Source organism: Ochotona curzoniae, unplaced genomic scaffold (genome assembly GCF_017591425.1).
Source record: "Ochotona curzoniae isolate NIBS_2020 unplaced genomic scaffold, NIBS_Ocur_1.0 contig_2235, whole genome shotgun sequence".
Taxonomy (NCBI): Eukaryota; Metazoa; Chordata; class Mammalia; order Lagomorpha; family Ochotonidae; genus Ochotona; species Ochotona curzoniae.
In genome coordinates this window covers 821287-847016 of record NW_024465384.1, presented here as the reverse complement: position 1 = coordinate 847016, position 25730 = coordinate 821287, and the positions used below count along the sequence as shown (strand labels likewise).

Below are 25730 nucleotides of genomic sequence, written 5' to 3'. Positions count from 1 at the left end.
CACGCGGGAGACAGTGGAGGATGGCTTACGCTGGGCCCTGTACCCACGTGGGAGACAGTGGAGGATGGCCCACGCCGGGCCCTGTACCCATGTGGGAGACAGTGGAGGATGGCTTACGCTGGGCCCTGTACCCACGTGGGAGACAGTGGAGGATGGCTTACACTGGGCCCTGTACCCACATGGGAGACAGTGGAGGATGGCCCACGCCGGGCCCTGTACCCACGTGGGAGACAGTGGAGGATGGCCCACGCTGGGCCCTGTACCCACGTGGGAGACCTGGACGTGCAGCTCCTGCCTGTTGCTTCCCTCTGGGCCAGCCCTTTTGGGGAGTGAACTAATGGACAGGAGATATAATAGTTGCTAATCTCAATAATATAATATGTTGCTCAGGCCTTTCAGAGATTTATAAATGCCAAGGATCGGTGCTCCTCAAAGATTTGTGTTTGTGGGTTCTTTGGTTAATTCTTCTGTGTGTCTATAGATATGAATCCTATGCGATGAGGCCCTCTGCTTGGTTCTGCTCCTTGCTTCCAGTGACAACTTTGAGTCTCATGAATCTTAAGAACCTAGTACAGATCCTTGTTACTTGGTGCTTTCATATTTCTTTTCGGATTGACTATGAAAATCACCATATTTAGATGTGTAAATACTTTTAAGTTGGTGTGCTTTTGTTAGGAGGTTAAGTTCCAGGACTTCAAAGGATTGGATTCCTAGAAAACTTAACCGCAGTACAATTGAGAGAGATATTGATGATTTCTCCAAGTGTTTTTAGCACGCAAGCACAGTGAAATAACTTTCAGATATTCATTAAACATTTATGTGCATTGCACTTTCAGAGAACTCAGGTGGATGGAAAGGAAGTGTGCTCTGGCTGTGAAGTTACTGCATCCCAAAATGGTCTTTTGTTGGAGATTGGTATAAAAAATGTTGAACTGTCAGACATTAAGCAGTTTGATTTTAGAACGCTACCAATGGGAAATGTTGTATGAATTCAAAAACCTTATCATATTCTGTGCAGAAATGTGTGGTTAATTTGGTTCTTCACCTGTGAAATTTTAAAAAAAAAGGCAATAGGTTCATTGATGTTTATACAAGATTGAATTTGTGAACTGTTATTCTAATTTGTAAGCCTGCATATGTAGTCTTTCTCCAACTAGATGTGTTTTTAATTGAAAAGATAAAGGGGAATGTTGTTAGAAAAATGCAAAACAAAGCAAAGACCTAGACCTGCTTTCTCCTTTGTGCGTCTATGCCAAGGGCACAGTTTCAGTTTTAATTTTGAATTTTTTCCTGGTAACTATTCAGTGTACATGCATACTTACATTTTTGTAAACATTTACATGGAAATTTTTGTATGTTAATTTGTGTCCTCCTTTTTTTCATGTAGAAACAGGTTTCAGCGTTTTCTTTCAAGAAATACAGAATTTTTCAACAGTATTATTTGTTGCTGAATTTCCTGTTGTTCGCACATTACTATAACTGAACTCTTCCTTAGTACTCATTACAGTGTGCTAAAATATATTAAAAACTTTCCTTAGGTTCAACTCACTATCCTGAAAATCCATTGCTCCAAGAAGAAGGGACAAAAGGACCTCTTTGTTAGAAAGGCGTGGGAATCCCATGACCGAGCCAGCAGAAAACCGGTCGGGGTGCAGCCGGACTCCAGAGCCAGATATCAGGCTCAGAAAAGGGCCCCGGCTTGATGGTCCAAGGGGAGCTGAAAACCAACGAGAACTGGAACCCGTGTCAGAAGCATTAATTGGGCCTTCCCATCACAAAAAAGTAAGTTAAAGTGGAAGAATGGTAAAGGAAGTGAAAATTGATGGAAATGTGGCAGGAAGGGAGGCTATTTTAAGAATGAATAGGGTCAGTGCTAAAGAGGAGGAAGAGAGGGAGAGAGGAAGGCGGGTCCCCTTACGTTCTCAGAATTGGTATCTAAGAACCACATTGAATCTGGAAAAACTCAAAATTAAAATGAAAAAAGATGGGATGCTGATTTCTATTTTTTCCAGGATATTCTGACGCCTGTATTAGTTCAGGTAGTATTTGATTTAATAGTTAATGCCTTTCTGTCAACAGTTAAAATCATTTTTTATTTACTTTGTTTTTTTTTGGTAGAGAAAAAGTGGGTATTTGTAGTTAACATACAAACTTTCTAATTAGGGCCCTGCCTGGTGGCCTGATGGCTAAAGTCCTCACCTTGAATGTACCATATGGGATCCCATATGGGCACCGGTTCTAATCCCGGCAGCTCCACTTCCCATCCAGCTCCCTGCCTGTGGCCCGGAAAGCAGTAAAGGACAGCCCAAAGCTTTGGGACGCTGTACCCACGTGGGAGACCTGGAAGAGGTTCCTGCCTCCTGGCTTCGGATTGGCGTAGCACCAGCCATTGCAGTCACTTGGGGAGTGAATCATTGGATGGAAGATCTTCCTCTCTGTCTTTCCTCCTCTCTATCTGACTTTGCAATAAAAATAAATGAATCTTAAAGAATCTTAAAGACTTTTCTAATTAAGCCATGCTAAATAGTTATAGTGTTGTCAGCGATATTTCAGGACATAATTCTAACAGCATACTGGAAATACTTTTCCAGAAACTTCTTATTTCTAGCATATACCTTGGGGTAGTGGCATATTGAGAACTAAAGACAATTTTTAATCTTTCACTTCCAAGAGAAAGAGCAGCTTTTAAGTTATTCAGGCAGTTATACTTAGGAAACAGAGTTATAAATATTTGTGAACAGTTTCAGAAAATCATTTGTTTTTAAAGATTTAATTTATTTTTATTGCAAAGTCAGATATACAAAGAGGAGGAGAGACAGAGAGGATGATTCCCTCTGCTGGTTCATTCCCCAAGTGACTGCAATGGCCAGTGCTACGCCGATCCGAAGCCAGGATCCCAGAGTTCCTCCAGGTCTCCCACACGGGTGCAGGCTCCCAAGGCATTGGGCCGTCCTCAGCTGCTTTCCCAGGGTACAAGTAGGGAGCTGGATGGGAAGTGGGACTGCCAGGATATGAATTTGTGGCCACATGGGATCCCGGTACGTGCAAAGCGAGGATTTTAGCCCCTAGTTTCTCCTCAGAAACTTCTTTCATGTTCTTTTCCTTGACATCTGCTCCCACGTTACCCTCACTCCCAGAGGTGACCACTGTGCTGATTATCAAATACTAAATAAAACTGTTGAAGTCAAGGCCACAAAAGGAATAATCAAATGTTTATGTGAGTTGTCAAATGAATAGCACACCGAGGTGTAAAATAGGAAGCCTCGTTATGGGTTGGATAGTGTATGCATTCTCTGGTAAAAATTGGTTCTTGGAGAGGATGGTGGAAAAACTCTTAAACACTGTAGCAATTTGTAGCTTTCCCAAGGGCCGCAGTACATGAGCAGTATATCCGTGTTGTTTAATTTCAGAGAGGTGGGATAAGAAACCTACAAATGTTCCTGGAGTAGGAGCAGGCAGCAATGAGAAAAAGGCTTAAAAACACTCGGCTAGGGTAGAAAGGGAAGGGTTTTAAACGGGAAAACTATGGGTTAGACAGTGAGGGCCAAGTAAGTTTAGGTATAAAAAGGCTTCTTAAACATTTTTTTTTTAGTTTATTAATTTGAAAGTCAGAAGGATAGAGCTGACTTAGAGATGTTATGTATGCTGGTTCACTGTCCAGGTGTGATCCAGGCTCAATCTAGAGTGTACGGAGTTCTCTCTGGGTCTCCCACAGGGGAGGCGGGACAAACACTGGGGCCACCTTTCCCTACCTTCCCAGGTGAATTAGCAGGGAGCTGGGTTGGAAGCAGAGCAGGCAGGACTCCAACTAGAGCTTCAGTGTGGGATGCCAGTGTTTGCAGGCAACAGGCTTAGTCCACTGGCCCCATGAGTATGTCTTACTGGTGGCAACAGTGAAGAGGCAGATTCTAGGTAGATTTTAAAATACATGAGAAGATTGTGTTGTCAATATACTTTCTATGCTGCATGTATGGCCCCTAGTCAGTATCTTGTAAAATAAAGACTGGGATAGTAAAATCTCAGGATTTCCAATGTTCTGTTCCAAATCAGAGTGTTATGGTAGATTCCCTGCCATCTCTACATGTTCATTCCCACCGTTACCTTCTGGTCCAGGGTGGAGGGTCACTGTGAAGCTATGCTAATGGTTTCTCTCTCTTTCTCTAAGGATGTAATTTATTTATTTGAAAGGCAGAGAGACAATCTTATCTGCTGGTTCACTCTCCAAATGGCCATAGTAAGCCTTCTGAAGCGATGGGTTCAAGCAAATGGCCATCTTGCACGTTTTCCCTGGAGCACTAGCAAGGAGCCACACCTGATATGGAGCAGCCAGGCTGTAACATTTGGAATGTTGATATTGCACATGGCAGCCTCATCCACTGCACCATAGTGTCAGCCTCAGCAGTAGTGTTCAGCAAATTCTTATTTACCTGGGGAATTGCGGTTGCCATATGTTGAATTAAAGACTCATAACTAAAGGTTTCGAAAAAATAGATCGTTGAAACTCTTGCTCTTAGGTATGGATGAGAAAATTGGAGCTTTCCTAGGTGAGACACCTGTGCTAATGATCTAGCTGCAGCTTACTGCCTGGTCAACCTTCTCAGAGCTTCCTCGGCATGCCGCTGCTCTCTCACAGGCTCATGCCGTCTACACTTGTGGAACTTGGTCTGGAAGCAGCAGTCTTTGAGTGATTCATTCTTTAAGATTGAATTCTTTAACATTGTTACCTCTTTCTTTTCCACAAGTTAGTTTTTTTTTTATAATTTGGAAAGACAGCGGTTTTTTGTTTGTTTTGTTTTTCAGGTTTCTACTTTATTAGCTTTAGCTTTGAACAACTTTCTTAATTTCTATGCCTAACATGATTGTATGTTAAATGAATTATCGAATAACTTACAAATAGTTGTCAGTTAAGTCAGATGAGCTTTATAAAGCATTGGGTTTTTTGTGTATTTTATAAAATATTTTTATAAGATTAGTAAATATTAGTTTTTCTTTTCTTTTGCCCCAGAGAAAATAATTTGTTTTTGTGTGTGAGAAAGGTGGTCTGTTTTCTGAACTTTATACAATGTGTTCCATGAAGATAATTCTTCAAACAAAAAACAAGTGAAGCTGCTCCAGGAATTTACAGCTGAGACAGAGGGAAGCTATTGTAGTAGAGAATCCTCTTGTCTGTCAGCGTGTTGTACGGGGTGGGCTGCTCAGAGTGCTGTGGAGGGCAAGAGCCTCTGAGACCCTTAGCTAAATTTTAGCCATGTTCTTGTCTTCTTGCATTTAAGAGTAGAGTTGGAAACATAGCTAATGTGAGCAGAAAAGCAGCATTTATGGAAAGGGGGAAAGATAGTACACATGCAAGCCTGAGTGAGTGCTGGCAACTTTGGGAGGGATTGCCCACACCTGGGCTGGGCTTGCTGCTTTTGTGGGATAAGAGGTGTTGGGAAGGACTAGATTGAAAATTCTAAGAAGGCAGTGCGTCCAGTAATCTCCAGGTAGGATTCGGTGGGGTCTCACGCATCATGGCAAGTGAAACAAGACGGTGAGGAGTGAGTCTGTGGGCCTGTTGAATTGGCATGGAGGGTGGCGGGATGGTTGGCAGTCCCTCGCTCCCTGCCCCACGTGTGTCAGCAGGAGAGAATGGTAACTGCTCATGTGTGATAGCTGGGTAGTAAGCTGACTCTGTTCATTAGGGGGTGGGTACTTGTCTCAGGTCTTATACTTGACAGAAAGAGGGTTTGATTATAGGCCCCAATGCGGTAGCCTAGTGACTAAAGTCCTCACCTTGCATGCACCAGGATCCCATATGGGCACCGGTTCATATCCCGGCAGTCCTGCTTCCCATCCAGCTCCCTGCTTGTGGCCTGGGAAAGCACTCGAGGACGACCCAAAGCTTTGAAACTCTGCACCTGTGTGGGAGATATGAAAGAGGCTCTGGGCTCCTGGCTTCGGATCGGCACAGCTCCAGCTGTTGCAGCTTCTTGGAGAATGAACCAGCAGACGGAAGCTCTTCCTCTCTGTCTCTCCTCCTCTCTGTATATCTGATTTTCTGATAAAAATAAATATTAAAAAAAAGTTTAATTATGATCTGCAGAAAGGAAAAAAAAAAGTGTTTATTGTATCATTGGATTCTCATTCTTTCATTGTTTTTCTGGTTTCCCTGCAGAGCTCTGGGGAACATGAGTGCGGTGAAGAAGTTTCCCATGAAGATGAGGGGTTTATGGGCATGTCCCCTCTCCTGCAAGCCCATCATGCTATGGAGAGAATGGAAGAGTTTGTGTGTAAGGTAAGATGACGGTATCCTCTCATTTCCACGCTGTGTATTTAGTCATTACCACCAATCAGAAATCGCTAAACAGCGTGGATACTTTAGCATTCAGTTTCCTGTGGGAAAAATCTGTGGTAGACTGAGGGCAGGGGAAGTCTTCTGAATTGCTTTAGTAAAGTTTTACAAATAAATAGTAAAGATTTATTTATTTTTATTTAGAAGGCAGAGTTACAGGGAGACAGAGAAAGTGAGAGAGAAGGATTTTATAGTCACTTTATTGTGTGGTAGAACCCAAAACCTCCTGCCACCTAGCTACAACCCAGCATCTATGAACCAACCTTTGTCCATCCTTCCCTCCCCACTTGCCACCCAGCTTTTGGTAAGCACGATTGTATTTTTAGCTTTTATGAGATTTCTATTTTTTTAAGTCAACATGTGAGTAGATCTTGTGATATTTTATCTTACCGTGCTTCACTTGATGTTGTCACCTGCGGTTTAGTCAAGGTGTTGTAAATGACAAATCTGATCCTTTTATGACTGAGTTACATTTCCATGTTGACACACCCATTTTCTTTAGACTTTCATCAGTACAAGGACCCTTAGGTTGTTTCCATGTCTTGGCTCTTGTGGAATGCAGACAGCTCGACGGATGAATTTCATTTCCCTTTGGAATGTTCCCAGTTGGTGGAACTGCTAGATCGTATGGTGATTCTAGTTTCCAGTTTTTGAGGAACCTCTGGACTGTTTAATGTATAATCCCACAAACAGCATGCAAGGATTCCCTTTTCTCTATATCTTCTCCATCGCTTTTTGTAAGACAAAGTAGGGGACTGACAGTAAGTGATGCTGTTGCCCGGAACAGCTTGCGTCCCATATGGGTGTGGTTTGTATCCTGGCAGTTCCACTTTGGAGCCAGCTCACTGCTGATAGCCTGGGGAGCAGGAGAGGACGGCCCTGTTCTCTGGGCTCTTGTACTCACATGGAAGACCCAGACACTTTTGGCTTAGGCCTGGTCCAGACCTGGCCATTGGGGCCATTTGGGGAACGCACCAGCAGTTGGAAGATGGAACTCTGCGTATCCCTCTCCCACTCCTGTAGCTCTTTGAGCTAGCTGGCTAGATAAACCTTTTTTTAAAAAGCAGGGGAAGGGGTTCCAGGGAGTGAATATCTCTTCCATCTGCTGGTTCATGCTTAAAATAGCTGTGGCATCCATATCTACACACAAGTCAGGGGTCAGGAACTGCATCCTCATCCCCCACATGTATAGCAGGGGCCCACATACTTGGGGTCATTTTCCACTACCCTCCCAGATGTATTAGCAGGAAGTTGGACCAAAGGTGAGCTCGAGTGGTATAAGATATTGATGGTGGCTTACCTGTAGTACTACAGTGCCAGCCCCTCATGTTTGGTTTTGATAATGGCCAGTTTTACTGGAGTAAGGTGATACCTGATTTGGGGTTTTGATTTCATCTCCCTGGTTGTAAGTAGTGTAGAGCTGGTGTTATGGTGTTGCAGACTAAGCTGCTGACTCGAGTCCCAGCTGCTTCATTTCTGACTCGACTCTCTGCTGATGCATCTGGGAAAGCAGCAGCGTGTGGCCCAAGTGCTCACTGGGCGGCCACACACGTGGGAGGCCAGGATGGAGTTCACAGTTCCTGGCTTTGCTCTGAGCAGGAGCTGGTATTGGCAGCCATTTGGGGAGTGAGGCAGACAATGGATGCGTTAGCAGAAAGTGGAATCAGAAGTGGAACAGTGGGGCTTTAATCAGGACCTCATAGGGAATGCTGGCATTGTAGGTGGCAGCTTAAGTTAATGCTGTGCTGTAGTGACAGGCCCTGCTTTCGGATGCTTTAATGTTGTTATTGTTGTCATTATTATTATTACACAATTTATATACTTTGAAAAATTACAGAGAGAGGGAAAGATAGATAGAGGATTTTCCTTCCACTGGTTCACTTTCCAAATGGCCACCATGGCCAGAGCTGGACCCGACCACGGTTGGGAGCCAGGAACTTTTTCCTGGTCTCCCACATATGTGCAGGAGCTCAAGGACTTGAGCCATCCTCTGTTACTTTGCCAGACCATTGGTCAGTACTTGCTCAAACGTGGAGCAGCTGGGATGTGAACTGGTGCCCAAATGGGATGGCACACCACCATACCAGCCCATGACTACAACTTTTTAGACCTTATAGTAAAGTTATAAATGATTGGATCAGAGGTGGAACAGCCAGAAGTGAAAGTACCATCCGTATGTTAGTCTGGCACTGCAGGTGGCAGCTTTTCCTGCCATGCCATGGGGCTGACCCCAAAATATTGTTTCCTTATGTATGTATGTGTCTCTGTATGCGTGAATGGTGGAAATGTACACACACACACACACACACACACTTCTCTTAATTGTCATACTTAATTTTGATAAACCAGCCCATTCTACATGTGCTGTCACTTTTTATGTCACTCATGGTTACCCTCCTTGCCAAACCAGCTGAAGTGACAGCAGAGTTGATCATTGTCCTCCGTTTATGACACATGAGTAAGGTCTGTGGACAGAGAACAATCCTTCGGAAAGTTTGAGGAAAAGGTGGAATTACAAATAAGTCTATTCTAGTACAAAACAATTTTGAAATTCCTGCTTCGTTTTTTCATAGTGTGCATTTCCCACGAAGTTTTTAAAGTTGTTTTCCGTGGTGCAGCTTTGTGGATTTGGGGGTTTGTGCTTCCTCCTCCCCCTTCTTTCCTACCATTTTCCACTCCCACCGTTTTCCTCAGTGTTACTGCGAAGGTATAGTCCCTCCATACAAGTTGCAGCCTTGATTTTCTGATATTTAAATGTGTCAAGTACCCTTACATGTTAAAGCCACCAAATAATATTTGAAAAAGATAAAAAAAGATGAATGGTTGACACACCATTATTACCATATTAGCTCATTTCTACAGTGAAACCAGTGAGTTTTCTACCTTGTGATATTTGCTTTTTACTTAGTAGTATCTGTTTCAGTATGAGAAACTCCATTTGGTGTTTGTTACAAATCTGGTGTTAATAAATTCTCTGACGTTTTGTTTGTCTAAGGATTATTTTTTATATCTCCCTTATTTCTGAAGGATAATTTTGCTGGATAAATGTTCTTGGCTGGCAATTTGTTTTTTTTTTTTTAAAGATTTATTTATTTATTTATTTTTATTACAAAGTCAGATATACAGAGACAAGGAGAGATAGAGAGGAAGATCTTCCGTCCGATGATTCACTCCCCAAGTGGCCGCAACGGCCGGTGCTGTGCCGATCCGGAGGCAGGAGCCAGCAACCTCCTCCGGGTCGCCCATGCAGGTGCAGGGTCTCAAGGCTTTGGGCTGTTCCTCAACTACTTTTCCAGGCCACAGGCAGGGAGCTGGATGGGAAGTAGGGCCGCTGGGATTAGAACCAGAGCTCATATGGGATCCTGGCACATTCAAGGCGAGAACTCTAGCTGCTAGGCCACCATGCTGGGCCCAGTAGCATCATTTTCTTCAAGAAGGTTTTTTATTTTCTTTTGCATTTCTTCTGCGGTACATTAGTCATTCGGTAGTGTTTAACTTCATGGTGGTGTAAATTTTTGTTCTTTCTTCCTGTTGTTGATTTTTGTGGCTTTTCATTTAAGGGGATGTATAGTAACTGTGTAATGGAGACTGTCATATCCAGATGTGAGGATGCAATGCAGTGTGCATCTCTACTTTCAGATCAAAGGTGGACTCCCAAACAAACTTAAAACTTGACAGTAGGATGCTGGACTCTCTGCCATTGTCCATGCTTGCAATGTTAGACATATGACTGTGCACGAAGTACTATACTATTGTAATAATATAGGGGAACTCAGTGGGTGAGAGGCGATTTGGGTAGGGGAGGGTAAAGAAATACCAGGGTCTATGGAATTGTATCATTACATCATCATCATCATAAATAGAGAAAAGGGGAATAAAAGTAAACCACAGGGGCTTGTACTATGGCATAGTAGGTTGGGCCTTCACCTGTGGCACTGGCATCCCATTTGAATGGGAGGCTCCCTGCTTGTGGTCTGGGAAAGCAGTGGAGAATGGCCCAAAGCCTTGGGACCCTGCACCCATGTGGGAGAGCTGGAACAAGCTCTTGGTTCTTGGCTTGGGATCTGATCAGTTGCAGGTGTCAGAGCATTTGAGGAGTGAACCAACAGATGGAAGACCCTTTCTCTGTCCCCTTGTCTCTGTGTAACTGTCTTTCAAATAAAAATAAAATAAATCTTTAAACCCACAAATCTCAGTGAGGAAGAGAGCAGGTAGTGGGGTGGTAGGAAGGGGCAGTCTCTGCACAACAGATTTCTGTGGCTTAGCTGTGTTGTCACTAGACCCCTGAGGGCTAGAGGTGAGAGTCCCTGTCTCAAGGTAAATTCTGCCAATTCTTGATTTACAGCTTTACAACGAAGACCTATCTCTCCTTACTTGATTTCCCACCAGTGTCCTCACACCAAGCCAACGAAAAGTTGTTATACAAATGTGGTCCTAGATTAGAAGGGTTACTGAGCCCTCACTGGTTGGAAGGTAGATTGTGTGCCTGGCATTTTTTTCCTTACATTTTTCTGTTTAACAGAAGCAAATTAGTTCAGGATTAAGTGAACCTTGTGATTTGAACTCTCTGAGCTTAGACGTGTTAGAAAACTGACGAACTTTCTAAGGAGAGAATCCCAGCCTCCTGAGCCCCTTTCCTCCGGATCCTCGTGGGGAGACACAGGGAGGAAAGAAGGGGCTCAGCAATTCTGGCACTCCAGCTGAGCTCTGCCATCTCCAGCGTGGGGAGGAGCGGGGCTTAGTCACCATGGCCATCAGCTTGTCATTGCCATCTGACAGATACCTGCAAGGAGCTCCCTAGAAGGAAAGAGTTAATGTATTCATTTCAAGATTTGTTTTCTTTGTTTGGAAAGCAGTCTTATTAGAGAGATAGAGGAAGAGAAATCTTTCATCTGCTGGTCTACTCCCCAAAAGGCTGCAACAGATGGGGCAGGGCTGGCCCAAAGCCAGGGTCCAGGAGCTTCTTCCTTGTCTCCCATGTGGTTGTGAGGGTCCAAGAACATGGGCTGTTTTTGCTGCAATTCCCTAGACACATCAGCAGCGAGCTGGATTGGAAGTGGAACATCTGGACTCAAACCAGAACCTGTGTGGAAGCTGGCATTCTAGGCTGCAGCTTCTTGTGTAATGCTGCAGCCGTGGGCCTGAGTGAGTTGTATTCTGGCTCATGGTTTTGGAGGTTCCCAGTCCCAGACTGAGTGGCCCTATTGGACTGATGTTTGATGAAGAGAGCCACTGATGGCAGAGGATGTACAGAAGGAGGGTCGTACTTTAAGCCAGGAGCTGGGAAGGCTAGGCTTGTCTTGTCAGCCAAGCCTCTCAGGAGAAGTACCTTCTGAAGGTACACCCCAGTGACCAAACGGCCACCACTAGACCCACCATAGACCCGAAGGAGCCGTCTCTGCCTTATTCCATTAACCATTAGCTGTTAACGTGAGAGCTGTGGACCAAGATGCCGATAACATGGGCTTTTGGGTAACACCAAACTATTATGAAAACAGCCAAAGTATTATGCAAGGCATAACAGCGCCAGTTGCTGGGTGATTGATTGCATGTGGGGATGGTTAGGGTTACACACCGTCTTTCTCTGGTGGGTGCTAGGAGTGCATGGACTCGTCTTGTTGATTTGGTCCTCCTAATTTCCGTATTGAGTAGTTGAACCACCATTATCTTCATGTTATGTGTGAAGAAAATGAAGCTTGGAGATTTGTGATCAGTTAAAGCTCCTACAATTAGTTAATGTCAGGAATCCGGATTTTTCCTACACCTGCCCTTTTTGTTTTCTGTTTCATCAAATTTACTGTGGTTATGCCCAAAAAAGAAAAGGGGGACGGGAAAGGCTTTCTAGCAAAAGACACAGAATTGTGATTCTGTATAGTTCTTTTTCTAACCAAAGGAACATAAGATAGAAAAGCTGTCATATTTAACAGCGCTGGGACTTTTCAGAGGTAGAGTCTGTTCGGAATGAAGGGGGATTAGTGTGTGCAAAGAGTTGGATCCTTCCCCCACCGCTAGCCGACTGAGACAAAACTTGGAACCGTCCTTTAGGGCATGTTCTATGAATCTGTTCATTCTTTCCTTTTGCTAAGAAAGTTCTTCCATTTAAGAAATATCTTCTCATCAGTCTGTTTTTAACTAAAGATTTTTCCCTGGTGTGAAGCAGTGTGGTAAGAGGTGGCTGCGTGGGCTAAGTGTTGGAGAAGCGGACGGCACTGATTTGATGACGCTCTTCTCTTAGGTTTGGGAGGGTCGATGGCGAGTGATCCCTCATGATGTGCTACCAGACTGGCTCAAGGATAACGACTTTCTTTTACACGGACACCGGCCTCCGATGCCTTCCTTCCGGGCCTGTTTTAAGAGCATTTTCAGAATACACACAGAGACAGGCAACATCTGGACACATCTCTTAGGTATGTATGAACGAGTTTCTTCCATTTATTTGCATGTCTTTGAAGGGAAGGGCAGAAGCTTTTTGTTAATATTTATGTATTTATTTTTGGACCCAACATGATAGCATAGCGGTTAAAGTCCTCACCTTAAATGTACCGAGATCCCATATGGGTGCTGGTTCTAATCCTGGTGGCCCTACTTCCCATCCAGCTCCCTGCTTGTGACCTGGGAAAGCAGTCGAAGATGGCCAAAAGCTTTGGGACCCTGCACCAGCGTGGGAGACCTGGAAGAAGCTCCTGGCTCCTGGCTTTAGATTGGCTCAGCTCTGACCGTTGCGGTTGCTTGGGGAGTGAATCTTCAGACGGAAGATCTTCCTCTCTGTCTCTCCTTCTCTCTGTATATCTGCCTTTCCAATAAAAATAATTTTTTTTCAAATATTTATTTATTTGTATTGGGAAGGCAGATTTACAGGGAGAAGGAGAGACAGAAAGAAAGAGCTTCCATCCATCTGTTGGCTCACTCCCAAGATGGCCACAATAGCCGGAGCTGAGCTGATTTGAAGCCAGGAGCATCCTCCGGATCTTCCACATTGGTGCAGGGTCTCAAGGCTTTGGACCATCCTCTGCTGCTTTCCCAAGCATAAGCAAGGATGGGAACTGGAGTGGTTGGGACACGAACCGGTGCCCAGTGGGGTGCTGGTGCTTGAAGAGGAGAGGATTAGCCAGGTGAGCCATTGTGTCAGGCCTGAGGACAAAACTGTACAAATGCAGTGGAGCTGCCATTTTGTTCTCTGGCTTTTTAGGGTGAAGTTTTGCACTGGTTTACTATTTAGTTTGCACTGTGATCTTACTGTAGATAACTATTTTTCTCTAGATTGTTAGTGCCCTCAAACCAGACCAGGGAACAGTTACTTACGTTGTACAGTATTATTTTAATAAGCATTGAGAGAAGAGTATTATTTAATGGAAGTTGAGGATATTTAATGTCCATCTCTTGTGCTCTTCTCCTAGGTTGTGTGTTCTTTCTGTGCCTGGGGATCTTTTATATGTTCCGTCCGAACATCTCCTTTGTGGCCCCTCTGCAGGAGAAGGTGGTCTTTGGGTTATTCTTCCTAGGAGCCATTCTCTGCCTTTCTTTCTCGTGGCTCTTCCACACAGTCTACTGCCACTCAGAAGGGGTCTCCCGGCTCTTCTCCAAGTAAGTGTCTGTGATGTGGTGGTCTGAGGCTGAGGGCCAGTTCATTAGGGGACAGTGTCCAATGGAAAAATCCTTGGTGTCATCTCATGGGAACATTTCTGTGGTTTTACGTTAGTCAGCGGTAGAGTTTGCTCCTTAGCTGTTGGTAGCTCATGCCATATGGGTTTAATTAACATTAAATGAGTTTTCCTTTTAAATCCTAGACTGGATTACTCTGGTATTGCTCTTCTGATTATGGGAAGTTTTGTTCCGTGGCTGTATTATTCCTTCTACTGTAACCCACAACCCTGCTTCATCTACTTGATTGTCATCTGTGTGCTGGGCATTGCTGCCATCATAGTGTCGCAGTGGGACATGTTTGCCACCCCGCAGTATCGGGGAGTAAGAGCAGGTAAGAGCAAGTTGAGGTTTACTTGGGGCATTCATTTATTCCCACTCGTTTAATGAAGGCCTGCTATTTGCCAAACATTGTATTAGGTGATGCAAAGATAGCCAGGTCACAGTTTGTTTTGTAGAGGTGTTTTTCATGTAGTGAGTGTGGGACAGGTAGCAGTGTTTGTAAGCTGTCCTAAAATATTGAGATATCAGGGGGTGGGAGTGGGGACAATGAGCTGGATGAGGCGATATGATTTCCTTGAGTTTTTGGGTTGTATTGCTTATAAGGCAGTAACTTTGTCACTTTTGTAAAATAAACAATGATTTCTCTTTCAGGTTGCATTATATTTTTATGGTGATTGAATTTTTGTTGTCATGTTTTACGTTTTGTTCTAAAGATTTATTTTACATATTTGAAAGGCAGAATTACAGAACAGAAAGGGGAGAGAGACAGGTTTTTTCTCCTCCAGTTCTTTCCCAAATGGCTGCCTCTGCTTGGGCAGGAGCTTCACCGGGGTCTCCACACACTCGGGCCGTCCTGCTTCCACTGCTTTCCCAGGCACATTCCTGTCCACTGGACGGACGTGGAGCAACTGACGCTAGTGTCACAGGCTCCACCCAGAGCATCACAGCGCCGATGCCTTGCTTTGTATTTTTACTTCTAAATATGAAATCTCTTCAGGTAAATCAGGATTTGTCTTGTACTGATTGTGTTAAAGTAGGTACAGTGTGTTCTCTTAAAAAAATTTTTTTTATTTTTTATTTGAAAGGCAGATGCATGGATGGTACACGTCAGGCTTTGGAGTCCTTGGCTGCTGCCCGCACAGGTGTGGGAGCAGGCAGGTAGATTACTGCTGGAGCTGCACCCCACCGCAGGCCCCGTGCAACCCCTTGGAAGGAGGGAAAGCTTACGCCCGTGTGTCAGTTGGCACTTAGACCTAGATACCTGTGAGGAAACCAGAGGCCCTCTCAGTGTCATGCTGGGGTCGCCTTGCGGGGGTGCGGAAATCAGAAAGCAGAAATCTTCCTGTCTCCTCCTGACCCGGAAGTGCCTGGCGAGCCAGGGCTGTGTCTTGAGTTGCTGTCCCATGTCGGGCTCCGTCCCTGCTGAGAATGAACAAATCAGGCAGTGTTGTTAACAGGAGTGTTTTTGTCTTTAGCCTTTGTTTTATGTACTTATTTATTTATTTTTAAAGAGATTTATTGGAAAGTCAGATATACAGAGAGGAGGAGAGACAGAGAGGAAAATCTTCCATTCAATGATTCACTCCCCAAGTGAGCGCAACAGCCGATGCTATGCTGGTCTGAACCCAGGATCCAGGAACTTCTTCTGGGTCTCCCACATGGGTGCAGGGTCCCAAAGCTTTGGGCCATCCTTGACTGCTTTCCCAGGCCACAGGCAGGGAGCTGGATGGGAAGTGGAACTGCCGGGATTAGAACCAGCGCCCATAAGGGATCCCAGTGCAGCTAGGCTATTGCGTCAGGCCTTAGCCTTTGTTTTAAACCTTAATATTAAATCCAGTCATTTACAGTTACCTGGAAGGCTAGAAGCAGAATGAACTTGATGCGGGCCCTGTTTTTCTCATGCTGCCCTCCTCGTGGTGTGCTCCTAGGGCTAGCTGGCAGGACGCGAGTGGGGCTGGAGTGCATGCTGTGGGTCTTGGTTGAGGCGAGCTGGCCCTTTTGCTCTTGCTGAGCATTGCAAGGTGCCCCCTTTGAACCTCAGCTTTGGCACTTGGCGGGCAGAGGGAAGAATAGTGAGGGCTCGCCTTCGGGGTCAGCTCCCTGACAGAGGAGCTGAGGGAGCGAGCAGGAAGCTTTTCTTTTCCTTTTTAAAAAATGTTGAAGCTGACAAAAACTAAGGTACAGATTTCTGAGGTCTAGTGTGATTGTTCTGTGCGCACACACACGTTGTGTACCCAGTCAGGGCAGTCAGTGTTTCCGGACTTCAGTACTTACCCTTTCTTTGTGTTCGGATGTGCAGAACCCTTCCTCTGCCTCTTCTGCGGTGCACCCGGTGCCCGCGGAGCCCCTGCCCTGGGCCTTCGTGCACCGCCTCTCCGACTTCTCTTTTCTCTCCTCCTCGCCCCTCCCCTCGATTTAGTTGCATGTTTTTGTTTGTTTGAAGGGCAGAGTTACAGGGAGAGAAGGAGAGAGAGATCTTCCTACTGCTTTATTCCCCAGATAACTGGAGCCAGAGCTGAGCTGGTCTGAGGCCGGGAGTGAGGAGCCCGGAGCTTCATCCGGACTTCCCACCTGGGTGCAGGGGCCCAAGCACTTGAGCCATCCTCTGCTGCTTCCCCAGGCCATGAGCAGCAAGATGGATCAGAAGTGCAGCATTCGTATAGGATGCTGATACCACAGGTGGAGGCTTAATGTGCTGTACCACAGTGTGGCCCTGGACAGTCACAGTGACCCTGGTCACAGTGTGGCCCTGGACAGTCACAGTGTGGCCCTGGACAGTCACAGTGGCCCTGGACAGTCGCAGTGGCCCTGGTCACAGTGTGGCCCTGGTCACAGTGTGGCCCTGGACAGTCACAGTGACCCTGGTCACAATGTGGCCCTGGACAGTCACAGTGGCCCTGGACAGTCACAGTGGCCCTGGACAGTCACAGTGTGGCCCTGGACAGTCACAGTGGCCCTGGACAGTCACAGTGTGGCCCTGGACAGTCACAGTGGCCCTGGACAGTCACAGTGTGGCCCTGGACAGTCACAGTGACTCTGGTCACAGTGTGGCCCTGGACTCCTACTTATTCGTGCATGCATCATGCGTGTGTTCATATCATAATGTCATAGATAATATTATATATCATGTATTATTATACATAATGTATAATACATTTATTACCTATCAGCACCTTATTTGGTAATGTCCAAAATAAGTGAGAGCCTTGTCTGTAGTGACAGCTTTCCAAATGAGAACTTGTTCTGCAAGGATTATGCTTAGCTTTGCCTGGCAAAACCTAGGGGCATTACCGGCTGAGGCAAGGACTCCACTGTGGCTTTGACTGGCACAGATCTCAAAATGATTTTCAACTTGTGGGTTTAAACTTTTATTGTTATATTTTCTGTTATAATCCTAATCTGTAAATTTATGTAAGTTACAGAACTTTACAAAGTAGTATTTAACCCTTCACTTGTGACACACTCACATTTCTTAAATTCTAGTTCACTTTTTAAAATGCCTGTTGAGATTCTGTTTATCTTAGAACTAACAGGTTTAAAACTTCTGCTGTAGATGATTTTAAAGGCAGGAGGCAGTGCCAGGAGATCCTTAAATGACAAATTAGGACATTTGTTCAAAGCATCTAAAAGAAAAAACAAACCCCAATCCGCGGCTAGAGTCAGAGACGGGTGTAAAGTGTCTCAACTTTCCAGCCTCCTCTGCCGCCCAGGCTGTGTGATCATGCATCCTCCACCCCCAGCCCAAGGATGTCTGTTGCTTCAAAGAGAAAGGAAGGTGTGTGGAGATGGTGGGGTTGGGTTGTTGTGTAGGTCTTCCCCCGGAACGGGGGGCACCTGACTCTGCGCCCCTGAGGCGAAGGCTCCTTGTGTCTGTGCCTGGATGTGGAGAATGCCTGTGCTGTTCTGTGTGGCCACCTCTCAGAGTTGGAAGAACCTTCTGTTTCATAATGTGTCCTGCGTGGATAGACTCGGCTTACAGAGTTTCTGGTAGAGTGTGTAATGCCGACTTCTTTCCGTAGCCTCACTGCCTTCCTTTCTTGTGGCTCGTAGGCGTGTTTCTGGGCCTAGGCCTGAGTGGGATCATTCCTACGCTGCACTACGTCATCTCGGAGGGCTTCCTCAAGGCTGCCACCATAGGGCAGATCGGCTGGCTGCTGCTCATGGCCAGCCTGTACATCACAGGGGCCGCCCTGTACGCTGCCCGGATCCCAGAGCGCTTCTTTCCTGGCAAGTGTGACATCTGGGTGAGTACGGCAGGGCGGGTAAGTGCATGTGCGTACCTGTCAGTGGCTCATGGGCGAGCAGGCGGACGGGATGATCAGAACAGTCCTAGGCTTGGTGCTGTGTTAGGGGCCTGCGTCCCTCACCGGCTGTGTTCTCGGGACAGTGAGCGCATAGCTGCCGTGTATTGGTTGGGCACTTGGTGCCAGCACCGTGCCAGGTGCCTTACCTGAATCACCATTGGCCCTGTTTTACACACACACACACACAGAATTACATGTGCTTCCATTTTAGATACTAGGAAGCTGAGGCTTGCAGAAGTAGGGAACTCCTTCAAGGCACATGATTTTTGACTGGTAAAATTGGATATTTTTTTTAAAACTTTTTTATTGGAAAGGCAGATCCATCCACAGAGGCAGATCTTCCATCTGCTGGCTCACTCCCCAAATGGCCACACCAGCTGGAGCTGAACTGCTCTGAAGCCAGGCCCCTCCTCAGGCTCTCCCGTCTGGAATGCCAGTGCTGGCACGTAGAGGAGTAGCTGATGGAGCCATTGTGCTTGAACCTCTAGAACTGGAATTGCAGTCAAGCTTGTTTGTGTTTTATTTTTAAAGATTTACTTATTGATATGAAAGACTGGTTCACTCCTCAAATGACTGCAGCAGCCAACACTGCGTCAAGCTGAAGCCAGGAGCCAGGAACTCCGTGTGGGTCTGGAACTCAAGCACTTGGCCCGTTGATTCATCTTAATTTTGACATTGAGAACAGAGGGATTTTACTCCTTCTGGAAGGATTATTTGATTTCCTAGGAACATCTCTCTGGGTTGTGACTTTTGAGTGCTGCTGGTTTATGCTTCTGCCTGAGTCAGTGTTCCTCCCATGAGAAGGGCTGCAGTGCCAGGGCACAGGAGAGAGGAGAGAGCGGTGGCTTTTACAGTGACGGTGTGCTGAGCCGTGGGGACACACCGCGGCCTTCAGCAGGGCGGTAAAGTGATACATGTTGTTGCAGCCTGGTCCCAGCGCTGACCTGTCGCAGGCCCCTCTGTGTGACCAAGGCCGGCTGCCAGGAGTTGGGAGACCCTTCCAGGCGTCTTGTCGGGGATCTGTGGCTCCCTCACACCGAGGTCACAGACACGCTAGAGTTAAGTGTGTAGATTTTCGTGTCTCAGGCTTGGTGACAGCCCCTGGGTTTCTTTGGGGACAGCTGGCTTTCAGTCAGCAGAATGTGATAGGCCTAATGGATATTCCGGGGTCTGTGGACACCTTGACTTTGAGCTCTGTAGCAACCGTTCCACACCCTCTGCTCAGCATAAAGCAGGATTAAATGATCATAAAGATCCTAGCAGACTTAGTAATGTATGCGTTTCTCCACTCTCTCCTTGTGTCCCCCCTCCAGTTTCACTCCCATCAGCTGTTTCACATCTTTGTGGTGGCTGGAGCTTTTGTTCACTTCCACGGTGTCTCCAACCTCCAGGAGTTCCGCTTCATGATTGGCGGGGGCTGCAGTGAAGAGGATGTGCTGTGAAAGCTCCCGGCAGCCAGGGACTGGACCCTGAACCATGGCCTGCGGCACCTGCGGGTCTCTCGCTGGCCGCCGGCGCCAGCAGTATCCGAGAGTCCCCGAACTGACACCGTCATGGGCCTGTGGTGGCCCAGGGCTCCATGTGGTACACGACTGAGAAGAGAAAAGCAAAAATAAATCATACCTCAGAGGATGGAGTGCATCAGTTAGGAAGAAAGAGAAACGGCCCAAAGCCCGACTTGCTCCTGTGTGGCCTCTCCACGGAAGGCTCCCAGGGCCTCCGGCAGCCCGCCTCCCGGCCACGGCGTGTTTATCTGTAGAGGGAGGGGACGCAGTTAGCTGCTGGTTCTTCTCCCTTTTGCTCTCCTTAAAACAATAATCCAAACCAATTTAGGTGAACGTTTATATTCAATTAAGGGTGGGAGTATGATTTTAGATGCTCTTTTGGGCAAAGAAATTAATGTAAATAAGATTTCTAACTTACTGTTTAAATCAGAATTTATATAAATGTTTAAAACTTAGGGGCAGGGGGAGGGAGGGAGCATTTTTGTATAGAATGAAACATGCAAGTACCACACACTGTTTCAATGTCGCACAAAGGGACTGTGGGAATCAGCTGATGGCCCGGAATGTGCAGTGTCTTGGTGCAATGAGGTGCCTTCTGCAGGCTGACAGACCTTGGGCCCTAGTGAGTCGGAGAGGGTGGCCCAGTGCAGTGACCACATGACCACTGTCAAGGCCGAGCCCGGGGAGCCCTGAGTTGGACAAAGTTGGTGTGTGTTCTCAGTGGAAGCAGCAGGTGCACGACTGACAGGGCGTTAGGATAAAGACCCGAGCTAAGGCGGTGTTTCAGAGACGGACTCGTGGACTGAGAGAGCGACCCCTCTTGTCATCCAGGTGCTGGGCAAGGGGCAGAGGGGACGAGGGCCGGCCTCTGGACACACTGGCACAAGGGCTGCTGTGCTGATGTCCTGGCATCCTGTGTGTTCTTCAACTAGTTCTTGCCTGATTAGAAAGTTGTGAGTTTTCCAAATCTTGCTATGGAGTTCTGGAATACCCTGTAGATTTCCCTCTATTAAAAAGTCACTGCCCTAACTTAATCCCTGACTGAAAACCCGACCTTTCTGGCGTCATACTCTGTGGCTTGGAGCTGGCCGCGGCGAGAGTCCCCCACCCCAGCACTCCTTTCAAAGGCTGGCGGCCCCTTCCTTTGGATTAGGAAGGAAGAATATGGCCTTGGCACACGGGTTTGGTCGAGCCTCGGCACGATGGGCATTGCAGCTCCCTTGCGCAGCAAAGCCCATCGCAGAACTCCGGTAAGGCTGCTTCAGGCCTTGCTCACCACGCAGGAGTGCTTATTGCCAGCAAGTCCAGTGTGGACTCCTGAGCCCATCTTTCTGAGTTACCACTGGAAATAAAACCGACACTGCTCCTGTCTCGCAGTGTAAGGTTGTCAGAAGGTAAGGGCAGGGGAGATTCTGGTGCATAGAACTCTGATCTTGGCTTCTAAAAGCCAAGGTAGCTTCCCCAAATAGCATCATGTCTTACATTACTGTCAGCTGAGACTTTGCGTCCAGGGGCTTGCAGGTATCAGAACTGAACGCAAGACCCTGGGCCTGGGGGCTGACATCCCCTCTGGGACGGTTCAGGAGTAAAGGGAGGGCCTCCCATTTGCTGTGAGTCCAGGAAGGAGGGGTCCGTGAGCGGGTTGGGTGCTGAATGCCATGTCCTGGTGCTAGGTGGGCCGAGCCAGAGGTGCCGCGCCGACCCGCGCCCTGCCTCATGAGGCTGAAGCAGTGTTCACGCAGTCCAGCAGGACTGTGGCCATCTGGAAGGAAGCTCACTTGGTTTGCTGGGAGCATTAGCACATAGCAGAAGCCAGACTTGCTTTTCTGTCGCACCCTGGGAGGCAGGGAGGAAGCGGCCATCTCCGGGCCCAGCTCCCCGTGCCCCACAGCAGGAGGAATCTGGTTCAACATAGCACAAACTCTTGGGAAGAATGAAGTGGACGCCACCGACACCCGCGTGTGTGTGTGCGTGTGTGTGTGTGCGCGCAGGCCTGTCTGGGCCCGTTTCTCTGTGTGTCTCCACGTGAACTTCACCCCGGCAGCCTCCCTGTGCACCTGACCGTCCAGTGCCCGCTGAGAACTCACCAGGTTGGCGCCTGACTGCCTTACTCTCAGCGGCCGGAGGCCTGCTCGCTCGTGCAGTTTCAATTTTCTTTTTTGGTCATGGGCTGCGTAGGACTTCCATGGCTTCGTTCTTTCACCGTTAAATAGTGGCCTTTTTCAGTATCTTCACCCTTCCCCTTTGCAAATTGCTGAAGCCACAAAGCACATTTTGGGGGGTAAATCTTAGAAGGCTGGGGTTCCAGAAGGCATCTGTGTGATGGCTCCATTCACCAAGAGGTTTCCCTAATTGCTGTATTCTCAGTTTCTTCTAATAAAAAGAACCAAATGGAATGTGAGTTTCCGTTGTGTTTGCTAAACTGTGTTTTCTATTTGGAAAAGAAGGCAGGGTGAGGATGGAGAGTGTGCCTTTTCTCTGCTGGTTCACTCAGCAGAAGGTGGCAACGGCCATATCTAGTGTAAGCCAAAGCCAGGAGCTCAGTCCGGCTCCCCACATGGTGGCAAGGGCCCAAGCACCTGGGCCACCCCCCGCTGCCCACCCCGGCACAGTGGCAGGGAGCTGGACCGGAAGCGGAGCAGCTGGGATTTGAGCCAGCACTCGGATGTGGACCGCAGTTGCAGGCAGCTGCTTACCTTACTGTACTGCAGCGCCTGCTCTGACCGCATTTTTTCATTTCACCTTCAGCACTGCCTAAAGCCTGAGTTTCTCTGAAATGCTCTGAAACTTTTGTGAAAGCACAGATCAGGCACTTAGCTCACGTTCCCAACCTTTTGCTAGAGAACAACTCAATGGGGCAGTACTGTATTCATTGTAGAGATTTATTTGACAGGCAGTTTTATATCTGCTGTTCCGCTCCCCAAGCAGCCTTAGTGGTTGCCAGAGGGCCAGGCTGAAGCGAAGAGCCCGGGACGTCAGGCCTCGCACGTGGGCGGCAGGGCCTTGGCACTCCAACCCGTCCTCTGCTGTCTTCAGGAGCGTGAGTAGGAAGCTGGATCAGAGTGGGGCCACTGAGTCACCATGGCACCCACACGGGATGCTGGCCGTGCACGTAGCCCCTTAACCTGTGCACCGCCACCCCTCGAGCACCTGTTCTATTATTAAAGTTTCTGCAGGTAATGCGTAATATTAGTGAATTTTTATGCCAAGGGAGATGACTAAAGAACTATGGCTCTTATAATAACCCAACGTCTGTTATTTTCATTCTTATAGAGGAAACTGAAGCATAAAGGCTTATGTCTATTGTAGCACTCTACTGGAGAAAAAAATGAGAAGAATTAAAGGAGCAAAACTTCCTTGATTATTCTGATTATTCTCATGAGTGTTGACTTAATGACTTGGAGACACACTGGGAGTTCTGTCCTTTGCTGGCTTGCCTAAATGGCCCCAGGAAGCCAAGAATTAGGAGGTGCCCTGGGCTCCCACAGAACAGTAAAGGCAAGCCACGTCATCTTCTGTTCCTTCCCAGGTGCGTTAGCAGGAAGCTGGGTTGGGACTTGAACCTGCGGCCGTGTAGGGGGATGCCGCCACACTGAAGCTCCTAAGGTCTTTCCTGTATTGCCTGGTGGGTCCCAGTCTGATCTTGGTGTAAAGATACACTCATTGGGGTTTCCTAGCTTTGATGGAAGTTTGTGCTTCCTGTTTGACAGGTGATGTTGAGGATGTCGCAGAGGAGATGGTCGAGTTTGAGCTTTGGCTTTATAAAGCCTGGGGGTTCTGGGTAGTTGGAGGACCCTGGCTGGTGTGGTGCTAACAGCTACCCCAGGGGCTGTGTTCTGTTCTCTTAGTGGGCGTGAACCTTTGGCTCACCAGCCCCCAGGGAGTCTGGGAGTGTTTGCGGTTGCCTGCATCTTCATGAAGCCTCTTGTCATCACTCCGCTGTCCCTTGGTGATGAAGAGGGCATCCCACCTCCGTGCAGCCTGGACCACAAGTCATTGCTTCCTTTACCCAAGTGGCACTGGCGGTGCAGCCTTTGTCGCCAACTGCTGGCCGAGTGGTGTTGGTGCCAAACCTCTGCCCCGCCTCCTTCCTTGCTCCTGGAGCTCCCTGACCCTTGTATTTGCTGTCCTGACCTTGAGTCCGTTCCCCTGCTGTCCTTGTGGCTGAGGCCTGTTGCCTGAGAGCATAGCGAATGGTGTCAGGAAGCTGCAGGCTCTGACAGCGGTGGTCCAGGGACTTACTGCCCTTCCCAGAGCAGGCCAGGCTGCCCTCTAGTGGTTCCATCAGGAGAGGAAGGAGGCTGGCACTGTGGCATGACTGGTAAGACAGCCCCACGTAGCGGTAACCATCCCTTCTGGGTGCCAGTTCCTGTCCTGGCTGCCCCATGTCCAGTGCCCCCAGCCTCCCTGCTCCATGGCCTGGGGGAAAGAGCAGAGGGCGGCCCAAGAGTTTAGGTCCCTGCCACCCACGTGGGAGGCTTGGAAGAAGCCCCTCTCTGTCCTGGCTCAGCCTGGCCATTGGAGCCATCCGAGGAGTGAACCAATGGATGGAAGATCACCCTCGCTCTGAGAGAAAAAAAACACGCACGTGATGAAGTCTGACCTTTAAGGGTGGGACATAGGGTCTTGATCAGAAATGGTCTTTCCTTCCCCTGGTTCAGAAGGGAATTCCCGGGGCCTGAAGTGTGGACCCGAGGGCAAGGCCAGGGGCAGCCCAGCAAGAGGTATTGGGGGAGAGGGCCTGCTGCCTTCAACCCCTGCTCCAGGTGGGCACCGATGACCTGCACCGGAGCTTTCTTGATTCCAGTGGTCAGCAGGTGTTACTGCGTGCTAGGCGGATCCAGGCTCATCATGTGGAATGGGTCACGGTGTCAGTGGTCTTCACAGTTCTCAATCCTGTGCTTGACTGAAAGATGGGAGCCATCCCAGCAGCTGTGTGCAAGGATGAAATCAATTGTACGTGCTGTTTGCCTGGCGCAGGGAACCCCTCCCCGTCACCTACGCTCTTTGGCTTTCTCCTCAGCGCCTGTAAATGATGCTGACCTCAAGGCGTGTTAGCAAGACTCAGGTGGCCGTGGCAGTGGTTTTGGGCCTTGTGTCTCGTGACGGGCTTTGTGGCTGGCCTGCTGGCTGCTTGCTGATGGACAACTTGGACTTGATGGTGTGAAGGCCCAGAGAAGGGGAGACAGACCCAGCATGACTGGACCTCCCCAGAGTTTCTGTAGGTTCTGCCCTCAATGCTGTTCTCCCAGCAAGACTGCTGCCTCTGGGGATCAGGTGTGGAGGCTGCAGAGGAGGCAGCTAGGGCAGGGGTCCCTGAAGAGGTGTGTGTGTGTTGTGGGGAGAGGGGGTGAGTTCTCGCCACGGGGCCCTCCCAGGGTTCCATCCTGTAAATCGGAATGGTCCCCAAGGATACCACGCCAGTTACGTGTACTGCAGTGGGACCATGTGGTCCCCAGGGCTCCCGTGCCCTGCTGCTGCTCTTCTGCCAGCTGCCATACTCCCAGACAGCAGGTGCATCTCAGCCTGCTTTGCCTTAGGAGCGTGTAAGTTGGGGCTTTTGGTGGACATCACACACAGCCACGCTTATGGCTCCCTTGACAATAGAACCCCTTCCTCCTCCAACACGGCCAAAGTGGGGTCGAAACTTTCCTGAGCAGCAACTGGGTGATGGGGTGCCCTTCTCCAGCAGCTCACGCGGGAGACGCTCAGTGGTAAGTGGTGCTCCTCTCTCTTCCTCAGCTGGCAGGTGGGACACCCAGGACTCAGTGGCCACCTTGAGGACAGACGGTGTTTGTCCGCTCCAGGGGTTCTGGTCACCACTTTGTGGGGTGCTCATTTCCTGTTCCAAACTGAGGGCTGGAGGCCACGCGGGGAGCTGACCTCACAGAACATCTCGGAGAGGATCGCCAGGCTGAGCCCGGCATGGCGGGCAAAAGAGGGGGG

General features: G+C 48.1%; 1 protein-coding gene across 6 annotated transcripts in view; it reads left to right on the top strand.

Annotated features, from left to right (window-relative positions):
* The window catches only part of ADIPOR2 (adiponectin receptor 2), a 55154-nt gene extending 32974 nt beyond the window's left edge, over nucleotides 1-22180 (top strand). For 4 of the 6 annotated variants that reach the window (XM_040972184.1, XM_040972187.1, XM_040972185.1 and 1 more), the window contains 7 exons: nucleotides 1539-1782; nucleotides 6155-6274; nucleotides 12567-12738; nucleotides 13729-13915; nucleotides 14119-14306; nucleotides 18026-18219; nucleotides 19593-22180. In XM_040972184.1, the coding sequence (XP_040828118.1) occupies nucleotides 1621-1782; nucleotides 6155-6274; nucleotides 12567-12738; nucleotides 13729-13915; nucleotides 14119-14306; nucleotides 18026-18219; nucleotides 19593-19721 (1152 nt within the window). In that variant the 5' untranslated portion in view covers nucleotides 1539-1620 and the 3' untranslated portion in view covers nucleotides 19722-22180. Of the gene's footprint in view, nucleotides 1-317; nucleotides 1787-6154; nucleotides 6275-12566; nucleotides 12739-13728; nucleotides 13916-14118; nucleotides 14307-18025; nucleotides 18220-19592 lie in introns of those variants that run through there. The other 2 variants (XM_040972186.1, XM_040972188.1) reach the window with 2 other exon arrangements.
* Nucleotides 22181-25730: the final 3550 nt, after the last annotated feature.